Here is a 12051-nt window from a genome sequence, read left to right as displayed (position 1 = left end):
AACATTTTTTCTTTGAGTTATTTATGGTTTTCTTTTTCCTTATGTTTCTAATTTTTCAATTTTTTCAGATTCTTATCTTCTTTTTCTAAATCTAAAGTCTATTGTGTAAACTCTAGACAATTTACTATCATTCATTTGTATCACTTATGAATTCAAGAGGAGCCTACACTGATCCAAAAATAAATAAGAGTATACTTTTGTAGTAATAACAGAATACATTAGGGAAGATTTTTAAAGTTCTTTAAATGATGTGGTAACCTCTACAATGAAATAGTGTTGAAAATGTTTGTATTGGGCATTCCCTATGTATTAAAAAAAATTATTTGAGCAAGGACTATAATTTCAAACCAATCTTTTAAACCCCCAATATAATTTTAGGGAGTGTTCTTGTTTCTCTTTCGATTCTTAGAGAAATCAAATACCAATATAAACCTTATGTCTGTTTAATTTACTATAATCAACTGAGAATACTGAAGGAAATCTTATGTTATGTGACTTTAAACTGGCAAGGGTAACCAGTTAATTAAAAAGTATTCAAATTATATTTATATACATTTCAAAGTTCATTTTAAAATATTGTTTCTAAAGATATCATCCCCCAAATAATCTGATATTTAAAAGTCAGCAGTATTTTCAGGAAACTAAAATAGAAGAGGTCTTTCTATGTCTCTCCAAAACATTTTCTCTGTTCCTGAAATTTGGAGTGTACTTGTGGTCAATAACTATCCAGAAAATTATCAATCTGTAAATATCTAGAACAGTCTCAACTACATTTTAAAGAAAGTAACATAAACCAGGCATCCGATATCAGGACAATGCATATATGCTTCCAAACGTAACTATAATAAATGAAGGTAGATTGAAATAAAACATGCTCCAACAGATTAGAACTCCATGTTTAAGGACATACCTAAGGGGTTAGTAATGGAAGTTTTAAAAATATTCTCAAATTTGAACAAATGTGATCATCATAGAATCTAGGAACACCATAGAATCATGATGTTCAAAAGAGTAAAAGTTGACACTAAGGTGATACTGCTTTCACAGGTAAAGGACTGTAAGAATGCATCACCACAAGATGCGAACATATCCCTTAATGTTTTGAGATACATGCAAGACTGTCAGCAAATAATTATTGTAACTACCAATGTCATCATCATGAGAATGAAGCAGGCACTTGTTCAGTAAGTGCATTCTGATGTTCTCCACTGTAGATTTGTAAAGTGCAGAAAACCTTAGTTGAATCCCCAATGATTTTTATGGACTTATCAAAGTATAAAACATAGCAGATCTAAGAGTATGTCATTTTATGTACTTAATAAAGGTTGTTTTCTGAATATGAGGAACAGTTATTATAGAAAATTTAAAATAGAGAAAAATATAAAGAGGAAAAAATGACCAATAATTTTTATTACATAGCAAAAACTAGTAAAAACATTTTGATGTGCTTCTGTACTACCTTCTATTACATTTACATGTAAACATTTATTCGGTAATGCCGGTTATACTGCATGTAAAACTTTTTATTTTGTTTTTATGCAATATTTTTGTGTCTGTTTTATTATAATAGATATTAAAGCTAAACACCATTTAAAATACTTGTCAGTATACATTCATGTGGATGGTTCATGTTTATTTAATCATACTGGTTAACTAACTGGCTACCATTTAGGTGTTTAAATTTTTCACTATTATGAGTGAGATTATAATGAACATCATTATATGTACATATTTTCTTGTTTTAGTTATTTCTTTTTGACAGATTTATTTTTACTGGTCAAAAGGTATGAACTTTAAGAGTTTCTTTAATCTGTTACCAAATTATTTTCTAATCATTACACCAATTTATACAATTACCAAGATTGCAATTGGGTTGCCATTTTACTGTATTCTAGATAACACTCAATATTATCAGTTTTTTAAATCTTATTTTTGCAGGCAAAATAAATATAGCTTCATAGGCGTTTCTGAATGATGTTTCTCTGATTAGCAATAAAATCAAACATTTTTAATTTATTTAAAAAGGTTTTTTTCTTTGAGATTTTTCTATTCCTGGGCTTTACCTATTTTCTAGTAATTATTCCTACTCAATTGTATGAGATTTTATAGAACAAAGGTACAGAAACTTTATCAAATTTACTGCAGATAATCTCCCAGTTTGTGTTTGACATTTTATTCATAATTTTTTGATATGTAGTTAGACAATTGAATATATTTTTAACTCTTAGGATTTCTCCAATTGCTTTTAATAGCATTAATTTCTTTATGCACAGAAGTAGTTTTACTCATAGTATCATTAGTAACATAGGAGGCTTTTTTGTTTTGGTTTGGTTTTTTTGAGACAGGGTCTCACTGTGTCACCCAGGCTGGAGTGCAGTGATGCTATTATGGCTCACTGCAGCCGCCATCTCTCAGGATCAATGAATCCTCTCACCTCAGCCTCCCCAGTAGCTGGCTCTACAGGAGCATGTCACAATGCCCTGGTAATTTTATATACTTTAATTTTTTTTTTTTAAGAGACAGGGCCTCATTATGTTGCCCAGGCTGGTCTGGAACTCCTGGATTCAAGCGAGCCTCCCTCCTCAGCCTCCTGAAGTGCCGGGGTTACAGGCATAAGCCAATGTGCTGGCCAGACTTTTTAAATACAGCCTTTTGTTTTTTCTCCCAGCTTCCATCCATAACACTTTTACTCCCCAACTCCCAGGAATATAAATATCTTGTAAATATTCCCTTTTCCCCTAGAGCATCTTATTTTTAAGTGTATATTCCACCAGTATTGGAGATGGTAATTTGCTGAAATAGGCAGATTAAAATAGTAATTTAAAAATATTTTTATTGGGGTAAATTATACACAACATAACACTTATCATTTTAGTCATATTTAAGTGTACAGTTCAGTGGTATTAAGTGCATTAAGTGCATTAACATTGTTGTGCAATGATCACCATCATTTATCTCTAGAACTTTTTCATCTTCCCAAACAGAAACACTGTACCCATTAAACAATAGCTCCCAGTAGACCCCTTCCCCTGGCAACTACCATTCAACTTTCTGTCTCTGTAAGTTTGACTACTCTAGCTTTCTCATGTAATTGGAATCATACAATATTTGTCCTTTTGTGTCTGGCTTATTTCAGTCAGCATTTTGTCCTCAAGGTTAATCCATGTTGTAACATGTATGAGAATTTCAATCCTTTATAAGACTGAGTAATATTCCATCACAATTTATTTATCCATTCACCTGTCCATGAACATTTGGGTTGTTATTACCTTTTTGCTATTGAAGATAACGCTGTTAACATTAGTGTACAAAAATAGTCTTTTAAACACATCGTTAACCGCTACATATACAAACATTGAAATTGGGAACACTGGTACCAATTACTGACACTTAAATTACGAATCAGCTTTACCTACACTATATAGAGAAGTTCTGTGCTCTGAATATTTCTCTCAAGACCTCAAAAGCCATCCTTGTGCACCCAGTCAGATGTTTTTTCCAAATATGCTAGAAGCATGTTCAACCAATAACCACAAAGGTAGTAGCCTCAGGAGACTCATTCTCGCAGTGAATTCGGCATGCACCAAATTCCAGGCAACATGAGGAAACATTGTGGAAGATGCTCTCCTTCCTTGCTAAAGAGACCTCAATAATTGCGGCATATTATAAATTAGTGCCTTATTCCTCTACAATTTTTTTCAGAGAGTCAGGAATGGCTGAAGAAAATCATACCATGAAAAATGAGTTTATCCTCACAGGATTTACAGATCACCCTGAGCTGAAGACTCTGCTGTTTGTGGTGTTCTTTGCCATCTATCTGATCACCGTGGTGGGGAATATTGGTTTGGTGGCACTGATATTTACACACCGTCAGCTTCACACACCAATGTACATCTTTCTGGGAAACCTGGCTCTTGTGGATTCTTGCTGTGCCTGTGCCATTACCCCCAAAATGTTAGAGAACTTCTTTTCTGAGAACAAAAGGATTTCCTTCTATGAGTGTGCAGTACAGTTTTATTTTCTTTGCACTGTGGAAACTGCAGACTGCTTTCTTCTGGCAGCAATGGCCTATGACCGCTATGTGGCCATATGCAGCCCACTGCAGTACCACATCATGATGTCCAAGAAACTCTGCATTCAGATGACCACAGGGGCCTTCATAGCTGGAAATCTGCATTCCATGATTCATGTAGGGCTTGTATTTAGGTTAGTTTTCTGTGGATCGAATCACATCAAACACTTTTACTGTGATATTCTTCCCTTGTATAGACTCTCCTGTGTTGACCCTTTCATCAATGAACTGGTTCTATTCATCTTCTCAGGTTCAATTCAAGTCTTTACCATAGGTAGTGTCTTAATATCTTATCTCTATATTCTTCTTACTATTTTCAGAATGAAATCCAAAGAGGGAAGGGCCAAAGCCTTTTCTACTTGTGCATCCCACTTTTCATCAGTTTCATTATTCTATGGATCTATTTTTTTCATATACATTAGACCGAATTTGCTTGAAGAAGGAGGTAATGATATACCAGCTGCTATTTTATTTACAATAGTAGTTCCCTTACTAAATCCTTTCATTTATAGTCTGAGAAACAAGGAAGTAATAAGTGTCTTAAGAAAAATTCTGCTGAACGTAAAATCTCAAGAAAGTGTGAAAAAATGACATCTATCCTAGCTTAATGGTTTAATGCTCAAAAAACTTCTAAATAAAATTACACAGAGGAAGTGTACTAATTGTATACAAAATATTAAAACATATCAAAATACAATCAAATTAAGCAGAAATATGTGACAGGGAAAATTCATGGAAAGGAGTGAACTGTGCTAAATCTTTACTCAGAATTTAAAAGCACATCCAGACATTGAATTCATTCAAGCAGCAATGTAGAAAGCCACCATGTCTATAGACTGCGTTAGCATCAATGACGATCAACACCCAAAACAAGAGCAAAACTACCAGTTACAAATATAAAAAGCCATTCCATTTACAAAGTGGGCTTTGATAACCAGCCCACTCTACAGCTTACAACATGTGCATTACAGTCAAGTGTTTAAGATCATGTGAACAGTCAACCAACGAAATCACTTACATCCATGAACAACAAAAATGGCAAGTGAATTTTAAGGAAGAAAATGTAATAGCGTGTGGGGGACATTACTGTAGTTAGAATGAGGTAGTCAGGAAGTGATTGTGCCAATAAAAATGAATATTATATTTCTATATTGAAGTTGTTGTTAAATGATTTAAACATTTAAATAATTAAAATCAGAATGTCAAATTTCAAGACAGGTTACATTAAATTTTATTTACTCCAAAACCTACATGCATAAAGATACCGTATCATAACGTTCTAGACAAACATTTCAAACTTCATGTAGATCTGAAGAGCCCTTCATTGTCAGTGAGTCAGGCTAAACTTCTCTGTGCCCATTCCTGAGAGGTGAGGAAGGGGTTAAACAATGGAGACACAACATTTGGGAATATTATATACAAACATGTAAAAAAGTGTGATTGTTGAACTGTGGACGGGGCTTATCTCAAATATTTTCTTTTATTCCTTCACCATTGCAAAACTTAAAGTTGTTTAATATGGATAGAACCTAATAATCTTATGTGACATCATTAAAGAGATACTTTCCAATTACTCGCTCTACATATATTTATTGAGATTCTGCTATGTGCAAGCACTGTTCTAGATGCTGAGACATATTAATGACCAAGACACCACTCTTTTCATCTTCTTAAATAATAGAACATTGCCATTATTTTAATTACTAACTTCTGGAACAAGGAGGACCCATAACAAGTAACAGAAAAATTCTCCCTTCCACCTCCTCTCTTGATGCTCTGTGGTTACATCTAAATTTCCAGAAGGCAATTGTCAGATTGCAGTGGGCCTCAAGCTAGCCAGCCACCAGAGGCTGGCATTACATGGAAAATCAGCATGCTGAGTCTATATAGAAAAAGGAGTAGAAAACAGATATATTTCTAGATATAATTCCCTAAATCATGAATGCAAAACTATAAAAATGTAGTGTATATTTGTAACCTCCAAGAAAACCTAACCTAGTTCATTCCAATTATACTCAGACATTTCAGTATTTCCTTGCCTGTTTCAAATTTAAACCCCATCAGTTGAGCTTTTGCCTAATGCACTTCCATCAGCATCACCAAATGTACTTGGATACTTACTATGCGTCCATCCTGTGCTAAGCTGTATATACACATTACCTCATCTAACCCTCATAAATCCTGTGAGAGAATTGCAATTATTATCCCATGTGACAGGTGAGAATATGAAGTACAGTATGGTTGAGTCACTTGTTCAGTGACCCACAGAAGTCTGCATGACCTGAACCCCAGGCTGCCTAACTACAAAAACTACATTCTCAATTATTACATAAGAAATCACAAAAGGTCACCCAGAGATTGCACAGAATTGTTCATCCTACGCAATGCAGAACAGCATAGTGTTCTTTGGACAATTAATTTTAAGAGATTTAAATATCAGGAGAATTTTTATTTAAAATTTTTATTAAAAATTTTTATAAAAGCAAAATTTGACTTTTCTTGAAAAAGTGGCAACAATTCTTATGTCACCTCCCTGGCCCCTCTGAACATTTAAATTTATAACTTTGCATCTTTGCATTAAAAACTACTGCCTCTCATCATACTTCATTATTTCAGTGCTTACTTACAGTAAAAATATTTACCAAGTTGTAGTTGTGAATTATAAAATATGCTGATTTGAACAATTTCTCAATATTTCAGCTTACCTTTTATAGTGAAAACATTAAAAAAAAGAAATGACCAAAAAGTTCCAGAAGGGATAATTTATTAATTCGTTTGCAGTCAATATATAGCGGGTTAAGAAAATGCAAAAATAACAATAAATAAATAAGCTAAATACAGAATTTGTTGGGCACCTAATGAAATGGTGGTGTGTTTTGGGGGTGTGTATTTCTGCTAGATGCCATTTCACTATGCATTAAGTATGCAAGGCAGGATTCAACTAGTACCAGGAGGAAAGATGGGAAATTTTGACCTGTTTGTTATACACCAGAGCGGAAAAACTGGGAAGAAATACTCAACCTACAAGAAAAATAAATAGATGTAACCAGAAGAAGCTTTACATTTTAAATGCCTGCATTGACTTCTTCCCTGGTTTCCTGAGTCCAGCTAGGTCAATTTTATAATAAGAGGCCCCAATTTTCATCTTCACAGAGATTGCATCTGTTGGTTGCATCGTCCATGAGTGGAAAATTTACAGTTCAAAGAAAAAATAAGGGTTTGGAGATCATCTTCACTGGAGAAGAAAAGAAGATGAAAAAAAGGATGCAGTTCATTTTAAGTTCTGAGGGTGGAAGTAGATTTGAGGGTGATTTCTGGGAAGTAGATTTGTCTTTTCCTCCAGGGAATAATCAAGGTTCTTCCCAAATCCCTACAACCTCTTTCCTCTTCTCCTACTTGGGCTTCCCTGTTTGCACGCATGCGTGTGCAGGAATGGCTGTGTGCCTGGACTCAGCTCCAGCTGGAAGCATGCTCTCCTTTGTCACTGTTGGAGAAATTCAACAGTACAGAGATATAGTTGATGACTTGATGAAAGGGCTGCACCTTTAAGCCATAGATGCAGCCCTTTTGTCAAGTCATCAACTGCGTTTTTGTACTGAAGTTAACAAAAAAAGAGATAAAATATTAATTGTTCCTTTAAACCTTAAGAAAACCTTAAAAGAAAAAAATAAGCCAAATACATTATTTTAAAAAAGAAAATCTTATACAGTAAACAGTTAACTGTTGAGCTGTACATTCCTTATAAAAAAATTATTCAGTTTTATTGGACGGGAGATATAGGTATGAACTTGATAGAGATATGGTAGAATAATAATCAATATAATTCATTTTAAGCAAATATATTTTACTAAATATGGTTATTGACCAACCCTTTTTATTAACTATAAACTTGCTATTTTATTTGGTTTGAATTAGCTTCATCTCTGCATGATAATTTTATGTTTTGCTTTTGTTGATGAATCAACATCAATCCCAGGGAACAGAGAGAACAGATACCAGTTAGTCCTGCTTAAGGTGTTAACAATAAAGGTAGCTCCCTTTTCATAAAGGAAAGAAAGCCAAATACTAATGTGGGAAAGTACGTATTATCAAATTAGTATGATAACTTTGGAGAAATGAGTCATATACCGATATGACTTACAGGTCTATTTTGTTTGATGCTCCCTTTAGAAGATAAGGATAAAATAATACATATGAAATAAAGGAAAACTGACTGAGATAAAAACCACAAAATTTCTACTGGGAGAATAACTTACTGGGGATTTTTTTAAACATGACTTTATACAGAGATATGTATCTATGGTGAACTAGTTCTTCATAAAACCAGAGAATTAACATGAGAAGTAAACAACAGCCTTTTGGCTATGATGCCTGATGGGCATGTTAGGACATCCTAACCTGAATGCAGGCGTCGGAGATTACTGGTATACCATTTAAGATGGGCGGCCAGGGGTGGGGAGGAGACATGTTTTGAATGTTTGCAATCAATCTGAATATAGACTAAATGAGTTACTGTAGGTTACCACAAGTGGGGATAACAGGGCAGGGAAAATTTATTTACTCATGCCTGGAAGGCAAATATGTATAGATTAACCCAATGTGTAGGTCAAGTAATGTAATATGAGGGGCACCTAAACTATTCTAATCAAAATATTTCTCCAACTCTATAGCAAGTACATATTGCACTATTAGAATACTAAATTGAGGCAAACATGATGAATAGATTTTATCTTTCCTGCCAAATGAGTAAGAGGATGATTGATTGGACTCAGAAATGAAATGTGTTATGCTTCCCTATTTTTACAAAATTATTTATTTTTAAAACAAATGTGGCGGCATATAGTCCACCTTATTTGTGCAGGGAGTGGGGCGGTCTGTGTCTCAGAGTCTATTAAATGCATGACACCAACTGAAGTGCTCAAAAACTATATTAAGAAAGAAAGGCAAGCAGGTAAGAAGCATGAAAGACAAGAAGTAAAAAATTAAGATTAAGGTCTTGAAAGTCCAAGTGTCAAAATGGCAAAAACTTTGGGAGGTGTAACTCATTGTCTCAGTAGCACAAATCAATTAATCTACATTGCTTGCTCTCCAACAAGAAACAGCCTAGATGAATGAGGCAAATATCAAGGAAGCCATTAATTCTCAGAAATCAAGACCGGATAATGTCCCAAACTGAGGTTCCTGGAAGACTGGGGGCAGCTGGGTTCATAGGAAGAGGCGGTTCTAAAAGTGGGTGGGAGGAGGACCCTCATACAAGCTCTATTTCTTAGTTTCATGTTGGCTGAACTAGGAGTGTGACTCTCCAAAAACCCCATTACCTGAGCACTCTCAGTCTCACACTGTCACCAAAAAAAAAAAAAAAGTAAGACTGAAATGTATAATGATGAGAATTCTTGCAGAGAGGCAGGCAATGAGCACCAAAGAGATAAAATCTGGTATAATTTCCTCAGCAATCTGACGGCTGTTCACCTTTACTGCTGCTCTTCCTTGCATCCTCATCCCCTCCTGTAAAGCATGTCTTCTTTCATCCCAGCAGAGTATGTATTGAGTTAGTTCCCCTTAACATGGTGTATTAGTCCGTTTTCACGCTGCTGATGAAGACATACTCAAGACTGGAAAATTTACAAAAGAAAGCGGTTTAATGGACTTACAGTACCACATGGCTGGGGAGGCCTCACAATCAGGGTGGAAGGTGAAATGCACTTCTTACATGGCAATGGCAGTGGCAAGAGAGAGAGAGTTTGTGCAGGGAAACTCCCATTTTTAAAACAAACAGATCTCATGAGACTCATTTATTATCATGAGAACAGTGCAGGAAAGACCTGCTCCCATAATTCAATCACCTGCCACTGGGTTCCTCCCACAACACATGGGAATTGTGAGTTACAATTCAAGATGAGATTTGAGTGGGGACACAGCCAAACCATATCACATGGGTAATGATAAAGGGCTACACACACACAGTCAAAATAATTACATAGGCACAATCCCTGCTTCTTAGAAATGTATCTAATGCAGGCTATTAAAAAAGAAAATAAAATGGTATAGTATATTTATAGCACATTTAATATAATTGACTAACAGTAAACCTATAGAACCTTATCCTTCACAATACTTCCCTTCTCAATTTTTTCTTCTATTTAACTTCATATTTAAATACATAACCCTTATTTAAAGGGAAATTACTATTTTTGAGATAGAAAGATTTATTACTGTCCTTGAGAAAATATACACCAAAAAAGTAACTTATTTGTTTAAGGACTGATAGAAAACAATGAAGCTGAAAATGTAATAATTATGAGTATGACTATGTACTTTTACATTTGAAAAATGTGTATTATGGATAACCAAATAATTAGTTCATAGACAACGAAATGCCAGTGGCATAATCTAAATATATTTATTCATTCATCCATCATTCAATAAATACTTACTGTGCATTTTTAAAATACACCACACACTATGAGTAAAGTCAGCCAAGATTTCTTCTCTCATGGGTCTTACAGAAGTCCTGAGAGGAAGATGTTAAACTAAAATCATTACAATTTAATAAATGTTTAAGATTTATGTGCAATTTCTCCTGACATCTCAATTTAGTTTTATCAGAAGCTCCACATTCCAAATTAAGACACCAGACTCCTGTGCAGGATTTTCAGAGAGTGGTTTAAAAACCTATCTTGTGACCTTTGACTCATTATTCCCCTCAACTATTTATAAGTCTTGGGAATTAATCAGAATTTGGAGAATTCAGACACAGACATTCTCTAGAAAGACTTATAGGCTTTCCTCTAGTCCCACCCATTGCAATGAAGAGGCTTGGCCCCGCTCACTCTACTTACCCAGTTGAGAGGGTCTTTACTCAGAGTTTGATACATGTCCCCTGGAGTTTGGAAAACCTATGGAAGAGTATATGACTCCCCTTTGAGGGGTCCAAAGGTGAAAGGGCTTGATTAGACAGCCCTGAAATAGTGAGACCTCAAGGTGAGTTGAGAGAGACCTGCATTCCCACTGTTCATTGATCCTTCATGATTCTTTTGGGTTAAAAGTCTTCCTAAGAGAAGGAGCTGGCCTGGGGTCCTAGTAAAAGAGAACTCTTCTTTTTAAAAAAGTTTTTAGAGACAAGATCTCACTCTGTCACCCAGGCTAAGATCATAGCTCACTGCAACCTCAAATTTTGGGCTCAAGCGATCCTCCTGCCTTAGCCTCCCCAGTAGCAGGAACAGGCATGTGCCACCATGCCTATTTTTTAAATTTTTTATAGAGACGAAGTCTTGCCATGTTGCTCAGGCTGGTCTGAAACTTCTGGCCTCAAGTGATCCTTCTGCCTCAACCTCCCAAAGTACTGGGATTACAGACATGAGCCACTGTGTCCAGACCCAAAGAGAATTCTTCAATGTGGTCCCAACAGAGGGGAACCAGCCTGCCAGGAATGGGATTGAAGGGCAGCCCGATGAAGGACAGATATTGATTTTACATGTTAGCAAAGCTGCAGTCTGAAGATCTGCAGAGGGAAAGTCTCTGAGAAACTCACAGAATGGCTCTAAAAAGAGAAAGAGCCTGCATTATGCATGGGCCCTCCATGGCTCCAGGTTCAGATGATAACAGTACCAGCCACAATCAAAATATACTTTGCCCTAATCTACTCTCCCACTGGTTTGACCATAGAGAGGTCAGAAACAGTCAGTGACTGAGGACAGAGAGAAGAGGCTGAGAAAGCCTCCTTCCCCACTTTGGGCCTCCCAACGACAGGCAAACCGAAGCTAAGAGAGAGAAGAGTTTTAACATTGAATAGTGAGTTTTTATACTTCCCTAATTGAACTGGAGTGTGATTATTAGACTGACTTTTTAGTGCTCCTCTACCTCAAAAGGGATTACTTCATTAATTTTTTTTTTTTTTGGTAATTTTTTGTAGAGACAAAGGCCAGGCTGGTCTGAAACTCCTGGCCTCATGCCATCCTCTCACCTCAGCCTCCCAAAGA

The 12051-nt window shown here is 35.5% G+C and overlaps 1 protein-coding gene across 1 annotated transcript; it reads left to right on the top strand.

Annotated features, from left to right (window-relative positions):
- Nucleotides 1–3660: 3660 nt before the first annotated feature.
- Nucleotides 3661–4663, top strand: LOC100443592 (olfactory receptor 5K1). The gene has a single exon (XM_009238657.3). It carries the CDS (start codon nt 3713–3715, stop codon nt 4661–4663), a length of 951 nt encoding a protein of 316 aa, XP_009236932.3. The 5' UTR covers nt 3661–3712.
- Nucleotides 4664–12051: the final 7388 nt, after the last annotated feature.

The sequence above is a fragment of the Pongo abelii genome, chromosome 2 (assembly GCF_028885655.2).
Source record: "Pongo abelii isolate AG06213 chromosome 2, NHGRI_mPonAbe1-v2.0_pri, whole genome shotgun sequence".
Classification (NCBI taxonomy): domain Eukaryota; kingdom Metazoa; phylum Chordata; class Mammalia; order Primates; family Hominidae; genus Pongo; species Pongo abelii.
The sequence above is the reverse complement of the archived record's forward strand: the minus strand, read 5'-3'. Positions and strand labels throughout refer to the sequence as shown.